The sequence below is a fragment of the Mytilus galloprovincialis genome, chromosome 13 (assembly GCF_965363235.1).
Source record: "Mytilus galloprovincialis chromosome 13, xbMytGall1.hap1.1, whole genome shotgun sequence".
Classification (NCBI taxonomy): domain Eukaryota; kingdom Metazoa; phylum Mollusca; class Bivalvia; order Mytilida; family Mytilidae; genus Mytilus; species Mytilus galloprovincialis.
The window spans coordinates 53,472,491-53,499,936 of NC_134850.1; the positions used below are offsets into that span (position 1 = coordinate 53,472,491).

At 32.1% G+C, this 27,446-nt stretch overlaps 2 protein-coding genes across 2 annotated transcripts; both read left to right on the forward strand.

The window, feature by feature from the left end:
* Positions 1-205: 205 nt before the first annotated feature.
* On the forward strand, positions 206-21,220 carry LOC143056150 (uncharacterized). Its single transcript, XM_076229234.1, has 10 exons — positions 206-293; positions 1,434-1,550; positions 3,541-3,620; positions 6,339-6,437; positions 7,079-7,201; positions 7,468-7,590; positions 8,905-9,027; positions 9,811-9,930; positions 20,531-20,575; positions 21,216-21,220. The coding sequence occupies exons 1-10, from the start codon at positions 244-246 to the stop codon at positions 21,218-21,220; spliced, it is 885 nt and encodes a 294-aa protein (XP_076085349.1). The 5' UTR covers positions 206-243.
* On the forward strand, positions 10,820-27,358 carry LOC143056352 (uncharacterized). Its single transcript, XM_076229441.1, has 10 exons — positions 10,820-10,934; positions 11,438-11,560; positions 12,584-13,481; positions 16,341-16,464; positions 19,564-19,723; positions 20,531-23,653; positions 24,474-24,632; positions 25,597-25,719; positions 26,413-26,524; positions 27,176-27,358. The coding sequence occupies exons 6-10, from the start codon at positions 21,628-21,630 to the stop codon at positions 27,273-27,275; spliced, it is 2,520 nt and encodes an 839-aa protein (XP_076085556.1). The 5' UTR covers positions 10,820-10,934; positions 11,438-11,560; positions 12,584-13,481; positions 16,341-16,464; positions 19,564-19,723; positions 20,531-21,627; the 3' UTR covers positions 27,276-27,358.
* Positions 27,359-27,446: the final 88 nt, after the last annotated feature.

Sequence of the window (27,446 nt, forward strand, 5' to 3'; positions counted from 1 at the left end):
TAAAGCACTACAAAAGTACTCAGTAAGTCCACTCTATTTGTATTGTAAATATGTCAAAATTAACATGGTACCACTTCGTTCAATAAGTCTATTTTGTTGAAGCAATATATCTGTAGTATTTTGAATAACCGAAATGATCTGATATTTGAGTAAATATAGTTAACATGAATGCTTCCTTGTTTCAGCTATATATACTTATTTTCCCGTTATATTATTAAAAAGTCTAAATGAGGTGGCACAGACATGAGCCTACCTTTGACGATTTTGCTTCTTGGAAGTTGTGTTATTTGGAGGTAAAATATCTACTTGCATATGCTTTTCTTATTTCTACTGCAAAAATTGCTTTCAAAATTGAGTTGTTTCTGATTCCGTTTCTTTTCTTTTACCAGAAAGTTACAAGTATATAATGAGTAGAAAAGAAATAGAATAGCAATGAAAACAAATTGAATGTTGCATTGAAGCATATTGTTTTCTAAATAAATCTGTTTGATTTAATACAATACAAGCAATGATGGACTTTAGAGTATAGTAAAAATTGATCGTGATTGAAAAAAAATAACAGGGGTTTTCCGCACAAGGAAGAAATTATACTAATTAGAGTTTCAAGTGGTGAAGTTGAAAGAATTCCTTTGTAAATTTTACGGACGCCATCAGGAGATTGTTGACAGTTATGGAATATTTATTTCACATACGACGACGGATATGTTGTAAATGTCACAACTATCTTTCCTCTTTCCCTGCAGTGTGACAATTTCTCAGTTGTGTTTTGTGTTCTGTTGTCTGTCTGTCTGTCTGTCTGTTTGGTTTTTTTTCCTATTTTTACCATGGAGTTCTTACTTACGAGATTAGATGTTCTTTTGTTATCGTTTGTTTCTTTTTATGCCCCACCTACGATAGTAGAGGGGCATTATGTTTTCTGGTCTGTGCCTTCGTTCGTCAGTGCGTCCGTCCGTTCGCTTCAGGTTAAAGTTTTTGGTCAAGGTAGTTTTTGAAGAAGTTGAAGTCTAATCAACTTGAAACTTAGTACACATGTTCCCTATGATATGATCTTTCTAATTTTAATTCCAAATTAAAGTTTTGACCCCAATTTCACGGTCCACTGAACATAGAAAATGATAGTGCGAGTGGGGCATCCGTATACTTGGGACATATTCTTGTTTTACATATCATGTAAATATATGATGAAAGGTATGCTTGTCAGGGAGACATCGATCCTCCAAAGACCATACAGCAATGATGTGAACAACTACAGCTAACAACAACGAGTAACCGTACAATTCATCTTTCCAGTTATAAAACTGGATAGTTAAATTCACTAATTATTCAGAGACAGATAATGTTATTGATAATAATTATCCGTTATACATATCATTCATTATGTTTTATATTATAATAAACATGTGAAATATTTCTAAACAAAATATTTTTTGCAGTTTTTCAGAAGCAGGTTACTGTGATTTCTATAAAGCATGTTCACAAGTAAAATATACTTCTCAAAAATACACAGAATCGTGCAGTTTCTGGAAATGGGGAAGATGTTCGAAATATAGGTATTGTTTCTTAATATGTTATAGATAAGAATAATGATATGGCATTTTAATATGGCATATTAGAAATATTTTTTCATCGTGCTTTTAACATGTTTTAGTTTTATGTTGGTAAGTTTTAATTTTGACCAATCCAACTACAATGACTATTACACAACATCATGAATTGACTTGTATCTGTTACATACGTAAAGAAAGATATTCATAATTAACTATTTCATACGACAGATACTCCATTGTTGTTGAGCCTTCGACTTTTGTCGAAAAAGCGAGACATAGCGATCTTACATTTCGTCGTCTGCGTCGTCGTTTTTGACATTTTAATAACTTTCTTAAACTGATCTGGGACAAAAGCTTGTTTATGATCATAAGATAGTATCCAGAAGTAAACAAATCCGTTTTTTCCGTATTTAACTTATAAATGGACGTAGTTTTCTGACAGGAAACATTACATTCACTTTGTGGTAAAAGTTTTTGAAGTTTTAATAACTTTCTTAAACCACCTTGGATGTGTGCCAAACTTGGACTGAAGCGTGTGTATGATCATAAAATAGTATTCAGCTGTAATTTAGTAAAAAAAAGAAATCAATTTTTTGCCATACTGTTCTTAAAAATGGACTTATAAAAAAGAAGATGTGGTATGATTACCAATGAGACAACTATCCACAAAAGACCAAAATGACACAGACATTAACAACTATAGGTCACCGTACGGCCTTCAACAATGAGCAAAGCCCATACTGCATAGTCAGCTATAACAGGATTTTTTTTAGTTTGTCTGCCAGGAAACATTACATTCGATTGTGGTTAAGGTTTGTAAACTTTTAATAACTTTCTTAAACTATCCTGGAATTGTACAAAACTTAGACAAACGCTTTGTTTATGATCGAAAGCCAGTATCTAGAAGCACATTTTGTTAAAATTTTGTACTAAAAATTACATATAAATCATAATATAACTCTCCTGTTACTGTATCGTATGCCCTTAAACATATTACGGTAACAGGAGAGGTTATGACGTTGCTAAATCATCCTGAAAATTTCGTTACGTCAAACTGTGAAATATCAGGAAAAGGTGCATTTTTCGACTGATTTTAATTATTCCCACTATTTATCTTTTTTAAAATGACATTTGGTTTTATGATGCAGGGAGATTATATGTACCAAATGTTATCAAAAGCAGTCAGCTATGCTTTTTTTCAATAAATTTACAGCAAAATATTAATTCATGAACAATTGATGAATATGAGTTCTAATAATTTTCAAAAACAAAATGCATAAATTTATAGAATACTTATACAACACACATATTTTGATTTTTTTATTATAAGACATTCCATTAACACTTGCGATTACTAGCTAAGTTATATTATGATTTATATGTTTTTTTTCCCTAACAAAGAGTTACTCTTCCTTATCACTCTGCTGCTTAAATGTAGCCACGTCAGTTGACTGCTAAACAATTACTAAAGTGCAATTTCTTGGATCGGCTATAATAGATGAAAATATGCACATTCGAAAGCTACCAGTATAAAAAGACGATATGTACGTATTAGTGACAATATTTTGTCAAAACTACGACCAGTGTACCAGTACCAAAAGTAAATACGGATATCTCAAGCTTCTTGGACTTTAATGCTTTAAAACGGCCATTTCCACTCATAAAAGAGGATGAAGAAATGAATCTATAACAACGGTAAATGATATTATTTTGCACTCGAAAATGTCTGCGTATTTATAAATCGGTTATCAGTCAAAAATGAAAGTTACGTTATGTAGAAATCTCTCTGGCAACAATACATCGGAATGCCCTTACGGTTATCGTGATGTAAAAAGGACAATGACAGGCGACAAACTATACTGTTATTCCTTTAAGTAGCAATGAGAGCAATGTCAGTGCCAAGTAAAATTTTCATGAATCTGATTTTGGAAAGATAGCTACTTATCTTTGAAAATAACATAATTTTGAAATAAATCAAACATTACTTTTATAGACACAGAACCTATACAGGGTATTATAGTTGTATAGACGTTCGATGTTGCAATGGATATACTGGTGAAAATTGTACACAAGGTAAACCATTTGTCCAAGCTTTACGTTGGGTTTGAGATCATCATATTTAGGTATCAAGGGGAACAGCAAGTTCAAATTTCAAAAGATTGGTGTTCTCTTTTTCCAAACCAGGAGTTTTTGGGATACGATTGCTTTCAAGCAATCTGTAGACTTATGGGATTGGCTCAGGGTGTCATGCCCTCACGTCAACCGTTTTATTCTAAACACTAAGGAACATCTCAGATTCTTATGATTGTCTTGCTTTAAAAGGTAAAAACAAACAAATGGATTGAACTTAAACAACTTTCCTATAATGTTCTTTTCATAATATTCATGTTTGATATTTCCCTTGACTTATATGCGTATTTTTAACAACACGGAAAATCAGAATTAAGCAGTATTTATATTTAGTGTTTTTATAAATTTAGAAACACGTCAGAGGGAATTCCCCAGTTGGGATAAAAATGCGAGAGTTCGCTGAATTCCGATAAATTTATTTCTGTCATATAAGAAGTGAAGTGGAGTTTTTCTTATATGTCACTGTTATGAAACTGATATTTGATAATGTACTTCCATAAAGAAATAGAGAACCATCTAGGTCGTTTAATTAATGTACGTTCTTGCTTCAGGGTTTGTTTAGGTAATTATGCGCATGCGTATAGTTTTCTTGACTTCAAGGGGTATTAGATTGAATGGTTGCTCTGGATTCCCCACTCAGTTGATTAATTTATAACTCATGGGATCCTTTCTATGTATGTCTGCTAATGAGGGTTATTGTTGTTGCATAATTTTAAATCATATGCATCATTTAAATTAAAATAAATGAAGTCAAAATCGTAAAAGTAACTACAACACCCCTTCAGGCGAAATGAAGTCTTCCATATTATCGTTTCGAGTTGTCTCCCTTCTGGAAGTAATTTCCGTGAATTCTAATCAAAACAACATGCTCAGAAAAATAAACTTGTTCTGTCGATAACGTCGTATTATATTAAAAACGATCGCAATTTAAACCGATGAATGTGTACGGAAAGAAGTCATGATCACTGACCCAAAGGAAATTAAATATTTAAAGAGTTAGGAATGGGGTTCCTCCTAGAATTAACGTAGGAAAATAGGTGATACATGTAAGATACGAAGTTAAATACCTTCTCTCACTTTGAGTCTCAATGACTGCTGAGGAAAGTAAACTTAAGAATTGATAGTACAAAACTAAAACACAATAGGCCTAAGTATAAATTTGTTCACATACTTTTATCCGGGATTGGCTATTTTGTAACTATTTAGATTACGTATTATATATGTGGGGCATCAGTCATTTAAAACACAGAGATATTTAAAAAAAAAAAGGATATTTGATACATAGAAAAAATACACTTTTTATACTTTGAGGACTGAACGAATCAGGTGAGTGTGTAAGTTCGTATGTTTTATTTTGTTATATTGTATTATGTTTGGGGAAGGTTAACTTTCTGGTAATAAAGACCCGTCACAGCCTGGCTGGGGAATTGGATAGGTAAATGCTCACATTAATCTGTACCGATACAGGCTCCAAATGCTTCCTTTATACGCCATAACTCATGGTGGTGATCCTTATAAAGGATGCTTATACGGAGACAAGACAACAAGAAGAAGTTGAATTAGTTTTGAAAATAATATTATCCAGCTACATGTATACATGTGTCAATGAAAACAATGGCAATCGTATCCCTCAGAGCAATCTGCTCTTTGATTTCTTTAGCTATGCATTCCATTAACCAGGATGTTCATTTACAAGAACATTTAAGGATCTCAAATATACCCAAGTAGACAATGTTACGATACTTATTCGGCCAGTCTCATTTGAAAAAAAAATTGAATGACATTGTGGTTAGGACAATCAAAACATACATGTCGTCATCTATGAGTTAGATTTTCTTTACCGGTCAACCAAATCATAATTATGTCAGTTTAAATCGGACGAAGTAATGATTTCAACTTCACCACTTAGAAATTTGTAATAGCTTTTTTGTACGCAGCAACTCTCTTTCAAGGAAATCTTGAAAGAAAACGCTAGCTCTCGAAAAATGTTTCAGCTGGTAGATATTTACTCCATACGCAGATGCTTTTAGAATTTTGCTACATAGAAATGGAAAGTCTGGACACTGAAACCATCTTTTTTTGTCGTAAAGTATTTTCCCAACAGACCCTATATTTGTCAATTCAAGATGTAGGTCGAGAGATGCTGCAGGCTCTATTGTATACGTTGTATCCTGTATTTCAAGTTCAATGAAATAGATCCGATTAACATAATAATAAAACTTTGGATTAATCAGTGAGATGACATTATCTTTATAGCAGAACATGAAATTTAAAACTAAGGTGACAAACTCCATTAGTAGACAATAATAAGTACTCTGAAGAAAAAAACAAAGAAAATATAAAGTTGAAAAAAACTGTGACCGATAATTGGGAATATCTTATATCCATAAACTGATCAAAACTGGTCCGGAGATATTTTAAGAGAACTTCAATGATTAATAAGCTCAATCATAAATGTCTTGAAATATTTCAATAGCTTCTAAACTACATTATCTTTGACTGAATACGAGCCTTATATATTTGAAATGCCAGTCACACTCTAGACCATTACTTAAACTTCTTCTTCGGCCGCAGACTGCTTAGGACCCTTTTAAAGCATTTTTAATTTCTATTGTAGAACAAAATGATTAAAACAATGTGTTAAAATATTTGTCATTTAAGCTATCTGTAACGGATCAACAACATGCCAGAATGGAGGAACTTGTACAACGCCTAACTATTGTACATGTATTCCAGGATTTGCTAGTCCAAATTGTGAAGGTAAGTACATTTTGATGATCTTTTATGTGATAATTGAATTGTATGATGCGAAAATATATCTAAATACTACTGTAGATACATTAATTTCGTGGATTCCGTGGGTATCCTTAGTTATTTGTGTTATAAGTCTATGTTCACAATGTTTTGGCAAATGGATCTTTGTCACCTAAATCAAACTATGTCTGCTTGGGTTGCTCAACCAATATTGTCAATATTACGGAACTATAAATAACTGTCATACGAGTGTGAGGTTCAGCTAGCAATGAAACCAGGTTAAATCCACCATATTTTTTGGCAAATGCCTATTTTAAGTCCGGAATCAGAGATATGTTTCTTCTCGTTACGTTGGTTGATGAAGTTTGATTTTGTAAGAAATTATGAGCTTCACCTTTTTTTTATTTAACCTATAGTTAGGTATTTTTGTTATACTTTTTCAAAAGTTTTATACTAAAAGTAAAGACAGGTACTAGAATTCCTTAATTAAGGTATACACTTGATATAAAAAAAATCTGTTTGAATGTTTAAAGTTGAAAATAGATGACATTTAATTTTGCTTGTTCTTAACAGACTCCGGTGCTAATATTCAAATGTTCAGCAACTTTATTCATGTCCAGTATTCTTAAATATAATTTTTTTCTTAGATATAGACGAGTGCTCTTTACAAAATGGAGGATGCGACCAAAACTGTGCCAATACCCATGGTTCATTTGAGTGTTCATGTGACAGAGGTTATCTGCTTCAAAATGACAACAAAACGTGCATTGGTATGTATCATTACAGAGATTCTATAAAATTATAAAATCACAGATTGACGTTGATTCAGTAATTGTTTATAATAACACCAAACGTGCAAATATAAGTATCATTAAGTGTCTTACTCAATTAACAGACATTAAGCAGTAAATGGTAATATAAAATATCAAAATTCATTCTACAGAGTGGACTACTGATATGCCTGTTTTCATGAATTAATGTTTTCTAAAAGCTTATTCTCCGAGGGTAACATAAAGCATACAATGTTTATTTACAGATATCAACGAATGTCTAAATAAAAATGGTGATTGTGAGCAAATTTGTAGAAATACCAATGGTTCGTTTCATTGTAGATGTAGAGACGGTTTTGTACTACTAAGCGATGGCAAAACATGCACAGGTATTCTTTAATGTTTTCCTCTATATGTCTTTCTTTTTTTTTTGCTGACGTATGACACCACAGTTGATACAATGTATTGATATAACATTTAAATCTGACATTTATCATAAAACATTTTGTATTGCAATTATTTACTCATAGTACTGTATCTCTATATGACAAAGAATAAGAAAACACGTAAGAAATTTTGTTGACCAAATCAAATGGTTTTTTTCATTGAACTACTTGATATTCATATAAAGACAAAATAAATACTTAAAATTATAGCATTGACCTCCAAATCATAAATTATATTTCATTATTTTTTTTTTTATGTCGAGTTCTCTCCTAATTACATAGTCTTTATCCCAACGCTTATAAAACATTTTGTTCCTTCCAAGCCTGACATGCTCCTCCTTGTTCCCCGTCTGCTTTTATTAGAAAAAAAAAACTGGTCATCATGAAAAACTGAAAGGTTCTGAAAGTGGCGCTAATAACCAGCAGTATATCAATAAATTCAAGACGTTAAGCCTCCAAACGGTAAGCTTTTCTACCATTAGCGATATTCGTCAATCGAAAATTTAATGACTTTTGCATACGTGAAGTCATAATTACATGTTAGATCACTTTTTTTTTGTTTTGAATTATTCGCTCTTGCATTGTGCCGTTACACCTCTGTCTTAGGTAAGAGGTGATCTGTCCCAAGTCAGCAGCTTGTTGTTCAGTTGTTGTGCTTGTCAGTAGTATTTGTTTTTTTGTTAATTACTTTGTTATAAATTAGGCCTTTAGTTTTCTTAATTGATTTGTTTCATATCAATTATTCATTTGGAGCCATTAAGACAACTATAAAGTGATTTTTTTTCTACATATATCTCCGTTCGTCTAACAGCCCTTGCGTCCTGTCTGCTGATAGTTTGAAATTTAACAACATTCACTGTACTCGCAAAAATTTCTTCAAACATTTCTTGGCTTCTATTGAAGGGAATGATTTAATATTTGGTCTGCTGCTCTATGCAATGTTAAGTTATATAGTTTGAAATTTTCCAACACAAAATGTACTTCCAAAATTTTCATTAATTGTTTTATGCTGCCTTTGAAGGGAATGATTTAATATTCATACAGCCCTTATCTAGCCACTTCCTTGAATTATTTTGAAACTTTACAGCGCTCGTTACACGAGGAAAATGTTTGTTATATTGGTTGTCTTTAATGAAAAGGAATTGAGGAATACAGTTTACACATGTCACATGTTCCCTCCAACAACTGCATGCCGCGGCGCAGTTCCAGACACGGAATCTATTTAGTGCTCCTTTCTTATGTTTGTTTTTACTTCAGATAAAAATGAATGCATATTTAGTAATGGAGGTTGCAGTCAAATTTGTGTGAACGATTATGAATCTCATCATTGTGAATGCTCTCCTGGCTTTAAGCTAGAAGATGATGGACAATCCTGCTCAGGTAACAGTCTATCAGTATTCTAGATAATTTTGATAAGTTTGAAATTCAAAGTCAAAATGCTACTTATAGGTATAACGCGTTATACTTAACAAAATAAAACACATTGTGATTTGATTAAACCTTCAATTGATTAATTACTATTGCATTAGTACATTACCACTGCGAACTTTAATAGTTTGAAATGATAAATAAATTAAATTGTAACTTTAACTCAATCATTAGGTTTTGTGTGTATAGTTTTCGTCTTTTAGACGTTCTGTCTGTTTAGCGATGGTAATAGCAGTTATTTTCATTCATTTCACTTATGATTCTGGATGCCACACGAGTTGACCTTTTGTCATATATGTATTTATGATTCAGGAGGATTTATGCAATGCTGTGGAATACTAGTACATCTGATCTAGTTTATACATCAACTACCAGTGCCGATCTGCTAAAACATACATACTTTATGCTTTTCTCGCTGTGTTGGTGTCCTTCTGCCCTACGACGGGTTGTTGTCTGTTTAAAAATTCCCCATTTCCATTCTCCATTTTATTTAATGCACTTATGTCGCAAGCTTATTTTTCATGTTTACTTGATGTGTACAAATCATTGTTTTCCCTCTGGTTATATATGGAGAGCTTCACAGTTGGTAGACAATGTACTGTAAATTTGTTTAATAAAAACTTGTGCATTCTGATGTGTATTCGTGTTAAATGTGTGAAGAAAGTACATTTCACCAATGAATATTAAAATTAAAAGAACGAATGTGATGAAAACTGGATATTGCTTTTGCTTTAGATATTGATGAATGCCAGACGAGTTCTAGATGTGACCACGAATGCCAAAACAATATTGGGTCGTATACATGTAGCTGCAGAAGCGGGTTTCAACTCGGCAACAATGGTTTTTCCTGCCACGGTAAAACACATTTGATTTCGTTTATTCATGTTCAACTGCTTTCTATCAAATAGACATGTTATAATCTGAAATAGATAAGTGAAAGATAAAGATATAGAAGTTAATATACCTTATGCAGACTTCGTCAACAAAACTGAGGATTTGAACAATATCATTTTAGAAATTTTGAACAAAACTTCTCAATTTATTTTTTGCATTTGATTGAAAACATTATAAATACGGTTTCTAAATTTTGATGTATTCTACTGATAGTCTATTTGCCAATTCAGTATTTGACCCAGTAATAAGAGATCCATTTTGTAATTTGATTCCCTTTGGATGGACATGCATTTCTTTCCACAATGAAGAGCTAGTGCAAAGAGCAAATGTATTTGTGTGAAATATATGTTATCTTTAAGTTGATCAAATCTTTTAATTGTATTTAATATTTTGTTAAGCTGGCCGCTTATAATGTCAGAAGCAATGTATCATTTAAACTGGGTAAAAATGCAAATGCAGCAGATGATTTTGTCCGATATTTTACAAATCTATTATAGTTCGAGCATATTCAATAATTATGTGTCTGCCTATCAAATATCATTTATTATGCATGTTTATATAAATTAACACCTTCCTCTCTTTCTAAAATTTCAAATTTCAATCACCGACAAAATGGTGCAAACAAAAATCCAAACTTAGGTAAGACAATTTCAATGTTTTTTTTATCTTACAATGTCTTATGTACTGGGAGGAGAAAAAGAAAGCTTTAGTCCTTTTTTAAGGCCATGACATTCAGTGGTCATTTTTGTGTAGACTTGAACAGTATGATAAAATGCATGTCAACAGAACAAAAATTTTAAATAACAGAGACTGAAACCATTATGTGTTTATAGTAATATAATTTTATATAGACGAAGACAACTGCATTGGTGTCAACTGCTTGAATGGTGGAAGTTGTATTGATAACATCGGTTCATACAGTTGTAAATGTCCTGCAGGTTTTGAAGACCACCACTGTGGAAAGGGTAAAATTCTAGATATAAGAGTGTGTTATTCCTTTCAAAAATAAGGAGAATCAGTGTGATTGCTATTGAAACCAATATATATTTGGAGGTTTGTAACACTAGTAAAAAAACGTTTTATCTTCTAAATGATAAGGTTTTATCGACAATATTATTAGCGTATATCACGATTTAAAAGTTGATCAGCTATTAGCTGTTGAATTGAAATATTAATATTTACACATTTGTCGTAAATGTTTTACAATAATTATTGGTCTAAAACGATAACCTACTCTATATTATTCAACCCTGCGAATACATAGTATTACTTTTTTCCAGGAATTACCTTTATCAGGAACGTTCAAAGTCTTATATTTCATAGCAAATATTGCATGAAAACCAAAACAAACAGTTCATATATATAGTCTGCGCGATGTCCGACAATGTAAAGTATTGAGATGAATACGATTATATCAGATTTTAGGTGAATATTTAGCCAAACAGAGTAATTTGAATGTTATTTGTAGATGTCAATGAATGCTTGTTTGTAAATGGTGGTTGTGAAGACATTTGTGTAAATGATATAGGCTCTTATCATTGCAACTGCAGTGGGGGTACAATATTGGCAGAAAATGGTTATGCATGTGAAGGTAAAGATGAAACGGATATTATCTTGACTGTATTATTTATATTGTTATAGATGCAATGTTTTAGAAAAACCCATCAGGGCATACCATTTTGTTTTTTCTTCATATTCTATATCACTTTCATAAGATTCAATGTATTGAGAACTTCTTAAAAACAGTTTCAATGGATAATGAAATCCACTCCCTTAGCACGAATAATATAATTAACTAACAAAATACACAGCGTGACATCTACAGCATTATAAATGACATAAAATTGTTCAGCTCTTGCTCATTCGAAACTCCGTCACATTACTTGAATGCAGCACATGTCAAACTTTTAACAAATAAATGGTATTACAGGTGACGAACCAATTTTCATATTCTAAATCAGCACGTATCATTGCAACATATGTTAGAGTTATACTACGATTACCTGTACTAACAGTAATGATGACGTTTATACACTAAAATAGAATTCAAACTCTTGTTTTGTTTTTACACATTTCAAATCATTAAAAGAGGTCACCTCAGCGTTAGCTTTTTGACCTCTTTGATTCAACTATTTCAAAGAAACAAACCCCAAGCACATATTCCTATGTCTATATGGTTAGACACATACAAAGTATTAGGACAAAAAAATACCGAACTCTGAGGAAAACAAGAATCGAAAAGTTCCTAATCAAATGGAAAAAACTAAAGTTCAAACACATCAAACAAACTTAATGTAAAACAACTGTCTACATTCATTATGTAGAAAATGGTGAGATTTACCTGATATAATAGCTAGTTTAATCTCTCACTTTCTCATATAGTTCCATTATATTGACAACAGTGTTTGAACAAAACAGACATAATAGGTAAAAATGTCAAAACTAGGGTTACAGATGTCAACAATGTGTTATAATCTTAATCTATTAATACAAACAAATATGACACCAAAGAAAAATGTATTTAAAGATGCTATCATGTGAGACTTCCACAAATTTCAGCAAACCTATATCATTTTTCTCACTGTAAAGAATGCATGCTTTCTTCTTGAACCAGGAAATGGAACGAATGATGAAAATAATGGACAAACAATTTTTGAAATCCATAAAATAGCTAGACGCCTTCTTCCCAAGGGATGTGCCATCTTAGAAATTGCCTCATGTGACGGCTCCGGATCCACTAAAAACTTAATCTTGTCTTCCACATCTTCTTGGTACAAACTCCATTCCGATTCAAGTATTTTCTTCACTTTTGGTGTGGTTTTTCTTGAATCAGGCGATCTTGCATTGCCTGTTTCTGTATCCGGTGTAGAAGTTATTTCCATGAATTCAAATTTCGAGCTAAACTATGGCCTATTGAAGTACAAAGAACACCACGGCATACCGTTAGCAAACAACCGGACCACCAACTGCTTTTATTTCGAAACTACTCCAAAGGATGTACGCCACCTTTTTAATGCATTTTTACCAACGTTATTTGATAGCATGACAAGCGCACTACCAAACTGGGTTCAATTTACTAACAACGAAACAGGTGCGTTTTCTGTGACCGATCTGAAAACTGACTTGTTCACCGGAAGTGAAATGGATACACTGACGGAATGCAAAGGTGCACCTCTAATAAAAAACAACAAGTACAGTTTATTTAGGTTTGGTACAAACATGGCAATAAGCATTTTTGAAAATGAAATAACAATTCCAGATTCGATCTCTGGTCAGAAATTTTGCTTAATCATAGACATTTGTCAGGATAATGGAGGAACTGCATTCTTTATCGTACCATCAGAATCTGCAGATTTCCTACAAAAATTTGAATTTTTCGAGTTATTGAACCAGGAGTATGGTGTAAAATTTCGACCAGTTGGAATCGGACTTTCTTTATCAAAACAAATCAACGTCCAAGACAGACGAACTCATGTGGAGGTTTGGAATGGGGATAATTTAATCCAATACCCGTAAGTATCACAAATAATATCTATAAGTTTTGGCTTCTCAACAATAAATAATATTATCAGATAAACTCATGGAATCAGACCCCTGTTATTTTTTTTATTTTCTCCTACAATTCTCTTATCTTAGCAAAAGAAATAGACAACTCCCTAGAAATAAAAATAAGCTAAATTAATAAGCGATATAGTGTTGCTCAAAGTTTCTTTTTGATAATCATTAGATAAATACCCTTCCAGTGTACATACTTTTTTAAGCTCATCTGGCGTAAATTTGATGCGACTGTTGTACAAGTGAGAGGTTTAGCGCTATAAAACCAGGTTCAATCCACCGTTTTCTACATTTTAAAATACTTGTTCCAAGTCAGGAATATGACAGTTGTTGTCCATTCATTTGATGTGTTTTATTCTTTGATTTTGCCATTTGATTATGGACTTTCCGCTTTGAATTTTGCTGGGAGTTCAGTATTTTTGTGATTTTAATTTTTTCTAAAAGGTATATGTAGAAAATCTGACTCTTGCAAAAATGTTCAGAATGTTGAGATAGGTAGTATTGTTCATTTACAACACAGCTTCCTGTCGAATTCTAATAGGCGTTATTGCCCTTTAATGACGAATTTTACCAATTTTTTTTCATGGTTGCCTATAATCAGCTGGAAAACAATGATAGATAGGGAGAAACCTCTCATAGCAAGACAAGATGAAAATAAATCAAAGATGTTTGAAACCATATAAAAATGGAGATGTTCTATTTCAAATGATAATTTTACCAACTTTGTGGAGGTAAAATTTTAAAATTCATGTTCGATAATAGAAACTCTAACGCAAATATTATCGACAAGACATGATCTATAGATAGGTCAAATGTTGCCAAATTCCTCATTAAACTCTTGATATTGCCATTAAATGAAGATCTTGTAACCCTTTTGTTTTTTGGGCAAAGACTAAAGAGTGAAACTTCAAATATACAAATTGATCAGCAATACAAGATCAAGAAATATATATTTTGTTGTCATGATTTTTCTTCTAGTCAACAATTGTTAGGGTGTTTTTATTGTTAAAGATTCACCGCGACATATGAAAGCGACACAGGCTAATAAGAGACTGTAAGAATCGTAAGAATAAAAACAATACTCTACATAAGTGCGTCGTAAGATCCAAACGTTTCGCACCTTGACATTTTACAAAACTTTATTTTCATATCTGTATATTATACAAGACGAAGTAAAATATTTTAACAAAAATAAAGTGAAGTAAGGATTCGACATATAATGTGACTAAAACTCAAGAATTAAAAAAACAATTGCATTAGGCCAATTTCAATCCTGAAAGTGACTTCTATATTTGAAATATTTAATATTTTAAATTTTTATCAAATATCTAACACCCAACTCCCTTTACTAAGTTAAGATTTATCTTCAGCGATTTGTGTCATGATCAATACGAAGACAGTTATTATAGGGGAAAACATCTGATGTGACACAAAAAACAACATACTGACGTATTGCATTTCATATTGGAATGTTCAATAAAAATTAAGAATAAACTGAGCAAGACATTAGTGAGATTGCAAAATGACAATATCAACAATTCGTCACATAGATAAACTGTCAGGCTCACACAAGTTGACAAAGGGTTCATATGTAATCAATGTGCGTCTTATCATTATACCCCTGCTTTAAAAAAGGGGGTATACTGTTTTACCTCTGTCTGCCCATCCATCCATCCTTCCGTCACTCCGTCCGTCCCATGACTATTTTTCGTCGCATATTTCTCAGAAACTACAATACAATGATTTCTGAAATTTGGTTTCAGGGTTTATATTAGTCAGCTATACTGTGTGATTCGTTTTCAGAGTCATCACTCGACAACTTCCTGTTTACCGAACACTTGTATGATTTTACTCATGATAGCCAAGTTGAAAATTTTCGTCACATTTTTCTCAGGGACTACAATACTACCATTTCTGAAATTTGGTTTCAGGGTTTATATAGGTCAGCTATACCGTGTGATGCCTTTTCTGATTCATCACTCGACAACTTCCTGTTAACCGAACACTTGTATGATTTTACACATGATAGCCAAGTTGAAAAGTTTTGTCACATATTTCTCAGGAACTACAATACAAGGATTTCTGAAATTTGGTTTCAGGGTTTATATTAGTCAGCTTTACCGTGTGATGCGTTTTCAGAGTCATCACTCGACAACTTTCTGTTTACCAAACACTTGCATTTTTTTACACTATTAATATTATCCACTTACGGCGGGGGTATCATCAGTGAGCATTAGCTCGCAGTTTCACTTGTTTCTGACTTTTTTTAGTATCTGTAACAATGTTGTTGTCCCTGCTGATTATTATTTTCTCATTTGCCATCATTTTGTCAGATTTGAATTCAAATGCATTTGATTTTTTTCAAGGTAAGGCAACATAATAGTTATCAAAAGTACCAGGATTATAATTTTATACGCCAGACGCGCGTTTCGTCTACATAAGACTCATCAGTGACGCTCAGATCAAAATAGTTAAAAAGCCAAATAAATACAAAGTTGAAGAGCATTGAGTATCCAAAATTCCTTAAAACATAAGTTCAACGATTGTATTGTAACGACAATAACATATCATATTTTGTTTATTACTAATTATTAAAGCGCTTTTAATGTTTAATACGACAGGTGTACAGCAGAAATTGATAACCCTTTTTTAGTAGTTTTCGTCATTTCTAGTCTTGGTAATTTTCTGTTTAGTACTATTATGTAAACTGTTGTTTTTGATTTCGTAAATTGTATAGATATTAGTGCTGTTTTATTTATTCACATTAGGTTAATGATTATTAACTGATCCTTTATATTTTTTCTTCTTTTTTACAGTGTGTTTAAATTTGCAAATGTCTGGTTACAGAGTTATGTCGACTACAAACTTGAAGAAGACATATTTAGTCTTGATATTACTGGCTCTACACAAATATTACTATCAACGCCAAGTTTGCAGACGGTAGGTTTTAGAAGAAATAATGTTCAGAATAATACCCCAACTACATAAAATGGTATTATACAAATCATGACTGGTGTGAATGCATCCGTCCATGTGGTTAATCAAAACTCATTTTTTAAAACTTTTCTTAATTTGTTCTGAATCATCAGTACCTATGGTTTCGTGTACTCCTTGTATATTTCTTTTTTATATTTATATTGGGAAAATCTACTACGAATATCTTCAAACAGATTTAAGGCTGATAAAATGTTCATATCCGCAAGATTACAAACTAACTCATTACATTATAGTATTAAAATTATATATACTACATTACGAAGATTGCATTTCCATTTTCGTTTGTGACATCAAATCTATTTTTGAAGAACTTTGTAGCTGATTATTGGCTAAGAAGAATTTACTGATATGTCAAATTTTCTTTCATTCAAAGCAAAGGTAGTTGGTTTCTGGGTTTTCAAAGGTTTAAATGTGTAAGCCATGCAGACGAAAAACAGCAAGCAATGCGCTTTTCTCTTGCTTTATGTTTTTGCTGTAAACATACTGATTTTGTATCATGATTTGATTCATTTCATATCCTTTATTTACGAATACTAGAATTCGATATAAAGACAAGTTTTTACTTTGACATTTATGTTCCATTGTCGTAATAAAAGAGGGACGAAAGATACCAAAGGGACAGTCAAACTCATAAATCTAAAACAAACTGACAACGCCATGGCTAAAAATGAAAAAGACAAACAGAAAAACAATAGTACACATGACACAACATAGAAAACTAAAGAATAAACAACACGAACCCCACCAAAAACTAGGGGTGATCTCAGGTGCTGCGGACGGGTAAGCAGATCCTGCTCCACATGTGGCACCCGTCGTGTTGCTTATGTGATTACAAATCCGGTCAATAGTCTAAGTCTAATAACAATCCCGTCATCCTTTTCTCAAATTAGACAAACAGAATTAGACTTTTAACCGAGGATGTACTAAAATGATCAACACGACGGGTATCACAGGTGTTATCTCCTTGCAGTTTCGGATCTCTTGATAATAACCCTGTTTTTTTATCACCCTCTTCTTTCTAAAAAATGAGACGTACTGTTTGTGTCAGGTGAGTGTATATATATGGAGGAAAATACAGAATACCGCACAACTATGAAAATTAAAACAGACAGTTTAAAATACCAGTTCAAATTTCAAAATCAAAATCATTTTTTTCTTTGTTACAAAATATTGCATAAGGGGGGGGGGGGGTAAAAATGTCATTAGTGTCTCTAAAACATTGATCTACCAAGAGATCAAATATACAATTCACCTCATTTTTTCATAAATGAAAGTTTAGTTACTTAGAACTACGGAGATGACATGAATATCAATTATATGGTCGTTTCATATCACCACCCCAGTAGTCAGCACTTGGGAGTTGACATGAATATCAACTATATTGTCATTTTTATAAATTTCCTGTTTACAAAATTTTGAATTTAGATCTGACTGTCACTGATGAGTCTTATGCAGACGAAACACCTATGATAACTGTTATAAATTTTCTGTTTGCAAAAGTATGGACTTTTCGAAATACTAAGGATTTTCTTATACAATGTATAGATTTACCTAAGCGATATTTTGCACCATTTGTTTTGGAATTTTGGGATCTGAATGCTCTTCAACATTGTATTTATTTAGCTTTATAACAATTTTTGTCTGAGCGTCACTGATGAGTCTTATGAGACAAAACACACGTCTATCGTATAATTGATTACTACAAGTACGGGTGTGAAAATGCGGACTTCAATAAAAAAAAAATGGCTTATAAAACCTGAAGATAAAGGTCTTGATGTTCATAAAAATCGATTATTCATCAGCTATCTGAAAACTCATTTATTTGACAATAACGTTCATATTTCAAAAAATCACCAAAGCCAAAACCCAGAACTGTGTGTTGGATCCCGTCATTGTGTTATGGTTCCATACTTTTTGTATTCCTATCTTTCATTTCTGCTTATATGTTTTTTCTATATTTCTTTTTGTGTTCCTTTGATACCTTTTTTTAGAAGAGATTAACAATACGTATATATACAAGCGGCAAGAAGGACAAGGGAAACTTCTAATTTTAATTCTGCATATGGTATGCTTAAATTAACTAAAGACTTTATTCTATTCATACTTTGAACGACAAAATTATTTCATTTTGACCTGTTTGACGCTTACATGCTACGTCAAACGCGCGATTCTCTTGACAGAATTAAGGTTAACATAACCCTGTGTCTGTTAGGGTAGGGATTATGTCCCAGATTTTTCATTCCTTTATGGATGGATTTAACATAGATAAATAAAATCGTATTATAAAAAAGCAAATAATGAGGTTGTTAAATTTGAGAATTGCCATTTTTTTTTTTGCTTCTTTGTTACAAATTTAATTGTTTTATAGTGATTTAGATTATATCACAATTGCAAAGTTGACTACTGTACCCCTTTGTTTGACATTTGTACCTATTATGTCTGTTAATTAATATAATGCGACTATCATACAAGTTAGAGATTTAGCTTGCTATGACACCATGTTCAATCCACCATTTCTACATAAGAAATTGCCTGTTCCAAGTCAGGAATACGACAGTTGTTAGTCATTTGTTTGATGTGTTTGCGCTTATGATTTTGCCATTTGATTAGGGACTTTCTGTTCTTAATTGTATTCGAGTTTTTTGTGATTTTACTTTTTGCTAGTTTATCATCATAGGTTCGATGGTATATTTTGCTAAAATTCCTAATTTGTTCATGCCAGTCTTCTAATCGTTTTTAACTTGAACGTCTAATTAAGAAACCCGACTCGTTTCCTTATATGTGTGAATTTGTTTCAACAGTGTAAGGGAAATGCAGGGTAAATTAAAAAATAATGTGATCTTACCCCTTCCCGATTAAGCAACTAAATAAATATCGACCGGTACATAATGTCTGCAAAGTACCAATCGGTTGGAAACAGATGAACATTAAATTGTTTAAGCGTGAGTTTCATTTTATATTCTAATGTCTAGCATTTATTTTGAAGCTTGCTTTTTATCATTGTTTTTTTTTATAAATTATGTTTATATTTTTTTTCCATAGCTCCTTACTGGAATTTTTGTTGATGAATGGGCTGGTCTGATAGAGTTCAAAGAATTTTCTTTAACACCATCTTTGACGTTCCAATTATTCAAACAAGAAATTGTTATACAGTTAAAGGACATAGTTACAGCTAGTCTTGACGTGTACTTTTCAGTAGGAGGTAACAATTACAGCTATCTTTATATATCTGCTTACGTTGAAATCTTCTAAATGTAACACAAAATGTTTAAAAATAATTTGTTGATTTTACATATTGCCCTTTCTTTTCCAATAATATGTCTCCTAAGGAAAGAAAAAGAAGTTTAGAATATTCTGCTAGCGACAATACCAATATCCAAAAACGACATGCAACAGATAATTCTTAATCAACTGTCTGCCTGAAATATTAACACGGAAGAAAAAATGATACCCTGTATGGTAGGGAGCACCAATTGTGAACATCGCAAGAAATAACATATCAATCATTTTTAAATGCTTTTTAAATATGTTTGACGAAAAGGTAAAGTCAATTCTTGAGAGAGAAACCTTTAAAACATAGTGCATCAATTTATTAGATGCCACAATATTTTTACTTTTAAGTTCTAAATATATTTCGATTCTTTCCTTCTTTTGAATTGCTGCAAAATTATTATTTTCCCTTTAATGTAATGACCATTTCTACATGTTCTAATTGATATTTGGACAGATCACCAAAAACAAAATTCCCATTACAAACTCTACACACCAGGACGGAAATAGATGTCCTGCACACAATACAAATGAGTTAATGCTCATTGATTCCAAATCAGCACTTTTCTTATAAATATATAACCACAAATATATAAAGTTGGTTTATAAAGAAACGAATTAAATGTTTTTTTTAAATCTATAATCATAATGATTGATGTATACAAAAGAAACAAATAGCTTTTATTTGATATTTCACACATAAATGTCAATAATTTATTAATAAAAAATAATGTTATAGGACAGATAGAAAGACAGTGGTGTGGAACAACAGCAAATCCTGAAGGTATATTTGTATCCTTTATGATAAATTCAAATCCTTTCAAAGATGTTCCGCTACTGAAATCTTGGGGTTTCAATGCAAATGCCCGAATGCATGCATTTGTTTCTACAGATACAGAAAATAATTCAACTGTTAACAACAAAATTAACATATTTAATGATATTGTTGATTTAGCTGCGCTCTTGGAAAGATTTAGGGTTAAAATAACCGATAGTATACTTGAAGCGGGGCAAGATATGACAGACGCTGTATTGGTCTCTCTTGACGAACTTAAAGTACTATTGTCATCTTTTAATCAAATGTTAACAAATGTAGAACAATCCGGCAATATGAAGTACGCCGTGGAAACCATTGAACAAATTTGGAAAACATTTAAAGAAGATTTAAAGAAAAAAGGACAAGACATTTTAGACCAGTTAGAATATAACCAATCGTCATTTGCAAGAAAAATTTCGCAGTTAATTAAGAACGAACAATCCTTGATTGGTCATAACATTGACTCTTTAATTTCAAAAACCAGAAACCAGGTATTTACTCTTGTAAGCAAGCATTCAGGTTTTGGAATGAAATTTTCTGTTGACTTCACCCTGATGAAGTTAGGCTTTGGGCAATTAGATGTAGAAATGGTATATTCTATTGATAGGCTAAGTCAATGCAGTAAATTTAAGAAAGTGTATGAGCTGCTGAAAGGAGAACCGTCTGTAAACTTTATTGGACGAATAACTACAAGACGAAAGCTTGGTTTTTTTGTTACCCAGGAAATAGGTGGCTACATTAGTTTAGCTTGCAGTATTACTGGTAATAAGTTTATTGGTCAAATCGGTGCCCATGTCGCTGTTCTTGGCATGAAAGCATCTGGAGAAATCATCATAAGTGAAAACACAATGACAATTCAGTTTGAAGGAAGCGTATGGGATGCCTTTTATGCAAGAATTGTGATGGTTACCCCATTAGGTAAAGACTGGTACGATTTATCATTTTCAGTTACCGGTGAACTTCTTGCTAAACAGGGGGAAACAGATTTCGGAGGAAGTTATATGGACGGAATATAACGAATGGCTAAAAATATAGGAGAAGAGGCTAATAAAAGACTTAACTTTGCAAAAGACAAATTAACTGATGCTCAAAATTCCTTATCAAGTGCACAAGACACGATAGAAGGTGCTCAAAATGAAGTACAAAAAGGGAACGTCGCATTTGACCTCGCAGTCAAATCGATGGATAATGCAAAAGAAAAATTGGAAGCAGCTAAAGGTCCATTTGAAGAGGCCCTTGAAGTATTGAAAAAAGCCCAGAAAAACGTAGATAATATATGTAAAATCAGGTCTTGTCCAGATATCTGCATAGCTGGACCTTATTGGGCAACCTGTAAAGGTTCGTGGGGCATAAAGTATCCGTGTTTGAAATGGTCAAATTGCTTGGTAAAGATTCCAAATGGCTTATGTCATCTAGCTAATATTGCATGTAATGCTGTTAGAGTAATAGCTTATGCAGCGTTAGAAGCTGCAAAAATATTTGTCCGAATTCCTATGCTCGCTTTTGATGCAGCAAAAACTTTAGTGTCAGTGGCTCAGTTTATTGTAGATAAATCACGAGTTACCTTGTTATTAGCGGAAGGTGTTCTTGAACTCGCAAAAGTTGGACTTGAAGTTGTGAAAGGTGCACTTGAAATTGCAAAGATTGGGTTGGAAACTATTAAGTTTATACTAGGAGCGGCTTTGTATGTGTTCGATTTGATTATTCGTGATGGAGTTCAAAGTCTGATAGACGTTAAGAAATGCAGGTTTGATTTAGAGCTTTCTACATCAGACAAAGCAATTTTTGATGTTTCCTGTCAAGTTAAAGCATTTAACCTTAACTGGCACACATTTAGATTAGAGTACGATTTTAGGCATCCCTTTGTTAGTATGTTAAGAATTGCCAAATCTACAGTTGCTACTTTATTAGAGATGATTGGAGATATATTTGGTAAACGTAAAAAAAGAGATATCTCTTTCCAGACCATGGCTAATCTCCATCATATATTACAACTTCATAAAAGAGACACTACAAATAAATCAGATAACCTTCAATTCGAAGCAGAATATACAAATAGTACAAGCCACATATTTACTGACAATTTGAATCAACATAGCAATTCAAAATCGCAAAATCGTATCGAATATTTTAGAGTTAGCTGTGCTTCTTTCACTCGGTTTCACTCTTTTTTATTAGAAGCTACAAATACATTGGTTTCCCTAACAAACGAGTCGACATCCGCTTTAGATAAGGTTCATGATAATCAAATCTCGCCTGAAAATTCTAAAATACTCGACATTTCAAAACAAAATGTCACATTGGAATCGCTTGGTATAAATCCGGAATATGCGCTTCGTGAGTTTAATCTAACAGTAGAAGAGTTGCAAGAGTCTGTGAATAATACCCTGAACAACACGGCAGATGATCCTTACATGAACGAAATTACAGAATCATCCCAATTTGCAGCTGACGTTCTCAGTGAACAAATGACAGATGCGGAATCGATATCCGTGATAAAACACTGGACTTTTGGAATGCAAAACTATTCACAAGAATACTTTGAGGAGTCGAAATGTATTGGCTTGGAAGATTGCATGTTGTTTTCTTTATCCCAGCTGTATGACATATTTACAGATGTGTCTGTCCAAGGCGTTGAAGAAAGTAGAGAAATAATATCATCACTGGAAGAACAAATTTCAGATATTATTCAAAACACGACCAGATCAGTGCGAGATTCGTACAGATTATCAAGCCAAATTGTTGCAAATTTATATAAACTTCACGAATCTAACATATATTGCTACTCTCGAGCTCCGGAAATAACAGCTCAAATGAAAGACCAGAGAGTGTTAGCTGGGTCGTCTGTATATATGGTATGTAATGTCACTGGGAATCCAAATCCATTAATTCGATGGTACCACAACGACGTCTTACTACCAGAACATAATAAAGAAAAGATCACATTGTATAATGTAATTGCAGAACATGAAGGATTGTACAAATGTGAAGCCGAAAATATTGTGACATCAGTCTTATCAAAACCAGCTGCAGTCTTTGTCATAGGTAAGTTAAAGTAATATGTCTTAAAAGATTGAATACTTGTATATGAGCCATCAAATAACATTTCCCAAATTATTTGAAAAACTAATGCTTTGAAGAAAATGTGGCATGCTTGATTCAAAACATCCAGTGTTATACATGAAGCAGGAAATAATCAGTTTTGGTATTATCAAAAACAGCATGTGTATTCAATGACAAAAATAAAATAAACAAAATTCTGATCAGCGTTCAATTCTTTAAATATAAAGACCCTTCTGTCCAGTTGAGTAAAATTAACGGTTATTTTCAACTTAAAAATAGTTTATGTTGACTAAAAATATAAAATCTCTCAATTTATTAATTATTAAAGTATTACAAATTAAAGTAGGAAACAAATTTTTAAAACATTCTCTAGGTGGGATTTTGTTTTTAGAAGCTTTTTTAAAATTTGCTTACATTGAAAGTAAAATGTAATTGATTTATTTTAAGGAATTTAAAATAATCATCTGATCATTATCTGATTAACTTTAATCCACTACTTTACAAAAATTTAAACAAAAATATCAATGCTTCTTCCGAATTTATTTCTTTTCATAATCATAAAAAAATCTTTTGTCCAAGAATGGAATGAAGATTTGACGAAATTAGTGATAGATGTTTATCTAGACAACTTTGACCAAATACTGAACGAAATGATGATAACGCTCAAGAAGACAAATATAGAATCACTGTGTCTTGCTTTCTCATATATCGTCGCACGCGAGTCAAAATACGAATATATCACATCAAATCTATAATGAAGTGTTAAATATATTTAAATGTTCAAATAAATTTTCTTTTGTAGAATGCCATCCTGGAAATTTTTATAATGAACCTACCAACGAATGTCTACCATGCGAGTACGGGTATTACCAACCACATAACAATCGACGGAATTGTTTACAGTGCAGCACTGGATATTTTACACTTGAAAAGGGATCACAATGGCAGTCAGACTGTAAAGGTAACCTCATGAGATAACTGACTCATAATTGGTACACCAGACGGGCTCTTCGTTTACAAAAGACTCATCATTGGCGCTCACGCAAATACCAAAAAGAAAAATCAATAACAATGTTGAAAAGCATTAACATTCAAATTTAAAAAAAACACTCTACGCTTAATTAATTAATCTGACCAAAGCATGCGGTGTAAAACCAATGCAAAGGACTTGGTAATAATCAATTGATAGAAAATGAGTTTTGCAATGTGATGCTATATTCTTCACAGAAATGCTGACTGGCAGGTGATATTCTTGTAGAAAAAACATCTATCAATAGAGGCAGAGAATCTGTAATGATATTGTTAAAATTTTGGTTCTTTTTTTATTTTACAGCAAAAAGTTAAATGACTGAAAAAAATATTTTGAAGAAATACAGATATGACTGAAAAAGTACAAGAGATTAAACAGAGGCACACGGCACAAAAGTAGCGCATTAGCTACTTGAACATTGCCGAATGTCAGGAGTATAGTACTTCTCTTAAACTTGTATTCTAAAAGAGTAAGACGAATCTACCCAATAATTAAAAACAGATGTATCATTTGAATAATATAGAATAAGCAACGGTCAATGCTAGAAAGGGAATTTTCATTTTGTCATTTTTTTCTATTTTTTTATTCAATTTTTCAACCATATGAGAGAAAAAACAGTTTGACATCGACAGTCAGTTATTGGGTGGAAGCTAAAGACAATCACAAAGGAACTGCATTGTATGATTTGTTGATATTATACTTGTGAGGATACGTTTTTCATTTACATTTGTAAACCAACTTTTTGTGAAGTCGGGAAAAGGTTTGTCTGAAAAAAAATAGCGTATAAATTGTAATCGCATACATAAAATATATGTATGGATACTTTCACACTGTCATTTTGTTTTTTCTTTTATTTGCATTTATCTCCGTTGATTTTAAATGTTTCCCCATTCAGATGTTGACGAATGTCAGACCACACAATCCTTATGCGAGCACAAATGTATAAATATTAATGGGACATACGCCTGCAGTTGTTCGAGTGGATCTTCATTGAATTCAGATGGCAAAACATGTACAGGTAATGTATTTATCCTGATAAAAAGTATCATATACAATAGGATATTATATCTGCAATTTTGATAAAATACGTGGAGTTGAAATCGATAGTAAGTTTAACCATTCATGTTTTTCACTAACAGAAATAACCTTCTTACTTCATATCTTGGCATATCTATTGACCGCATAAAATTGACGTTTCACATTTTGTGTCCATAAAGAAATTTGGCTCATTTCTGTAATATTTTAGAAAGTACATACTATATTTAAGGGTTCACCGAACAAACTATCTCATCAAAACACAGTCTAATATATGAACAGTATTTTCACTTTATCTGCACAAATGAACAATGCAAAGATTCAGTCATTGAATCATATAGAAGAAGCTGGTGTATATAATTCTTTTGTGATGAGCGTGGAAGGTTTTGCTGAAACTTTATAATAAACAAAACTAAAAAAGAAATGCTTGGATTAAGAAAGACTCATCTGTTTATCACGATTCAATCCGAAAATGATAGAAATACGGGAAAAGAATGTATATGGCCTTGTGGAATTTATAAATATATTAAATTAAACAGTTTAAAGGACCAAATGTTTTCAAGATTATTTAAGGTAATCGATTTGAAATATAAAAACACTCTTGTAATGACTTAAGATCATTTTTTAAATTCCTGATTTGAAAGATGTTATAATTTTTTAATTGACTGTTTAATAGATAGTAATGGAACTTTAGCTCTCAAAGTTGTGGCTGGTGTTGTCACTGGATTGGCTATCATCATTGGTGTTCTGATTGTTGTGGTGAAATTTAAGTTGTACTTAAAATTCAGGTAAGGAGAAACCGTAGTAAATCAAAGGAATGGTACAAATGCGTTTTTTTTTTTACATAGCACGAATTTATACTTTTGAAGAATAATTTGAGAAGCCTCTAAACATTATTCAAATTTGCGTGTCACCTTGAAATAGATTTGTAAGGAGTCATGCATCTATTCGACAAAACAAAAACTTTTATATAAATATATTGTATCTCTCTGGTTATTTCTAATACGCAAAGTCTTCAACAACTAGTCGATGGTTTTTAAAGAAATTTTCGATATTTTTCGACACCTATTGATTGACCTATACACATCAGCTTAAACATGTTTCAAATTTATAGTGTGGTTTTCAAAAGTAAACTATAAAAATTCAAATATCAATTTAAGGTCTATATAGTTTCGTATCTTTCCGTTACATTTTTTTTTATTTTGCACTTTTATGACAGGCACCCAATAAAACCATAAAATCAAATTTCATTTTTTAAGGCAAGACACTAAGACCGGTAAAAATTTCACATTCCAAACTTTAGTCTTTCGTGAGTTTTCGTGTGCTGATCTTTTCTACAGTATTTAAAGGAATTATTTATGGTAACAGTTCAACAACAAGTTCGTAGTAGATTTATAAAAATTCTTATAAATATTCATTATTCCATATTGTATTTCTAGAACATCGAAATCAAAGAAACAGATCTTGACAGATATGCAACATTCTGAGCACAATCAAATGTATGGAGTCAGTACAGGTGCAAAAAATGCTAAACAGTAGATTACGTATTACGCTTTCTCTGTATTGATCATTTAATTCTGAATAATAATGACTGCAATTAAGTAATAAATAATATGACATCAGACTTATTATTTTTCCGCCATACGCTCGTTTGATGATGACTGATGTACCCATATTTTGACTATTATATTTATTGTGTCTGTTTATTTA

Coding starts and splice junctions, on each gene's coding strand:
- LOC143056352 (XM_076229441.1), top strand. CDS start 21,628: ATGGCTAAAAATATAGGAGAAGAGGCTAATAAAAGACTTAACTTTGCA. Junction 24,633..25,596: donor ATGGCAGTCAGACTGTAAAG/GTAACCTCATGA, acceptor TTCCCCATTCAG/ATGTTGACGAATGTCAGACC. Junction 25,720..26,412: donor AGATGGCAAAACATGTACAG/GTAATGTATTTA, acceptor ACTGTTTAATAG/ATAGTAATGGAACTTTAGCT.
- LOC143056150 (XM_076229234.1), top strand. CDS start 244: ATGAGCCTACCTTTGACGATTTTGCTTCTTGGAAGTTGTGTTATTTGG. Junction 3,621..6,338: donor TGGTGAAAATTGTACACAAG/GTAAACCATTTG, acceptor TTGTCATTTAAG/CTATCTGTAACGGATCAACA. Junction 7,202..7,467: donor TGACAACAAAACGTGCATTG/GTATGTATCATT, acceptor GTTTATTTACAG/ATATCAACGAATGTCTAAAT.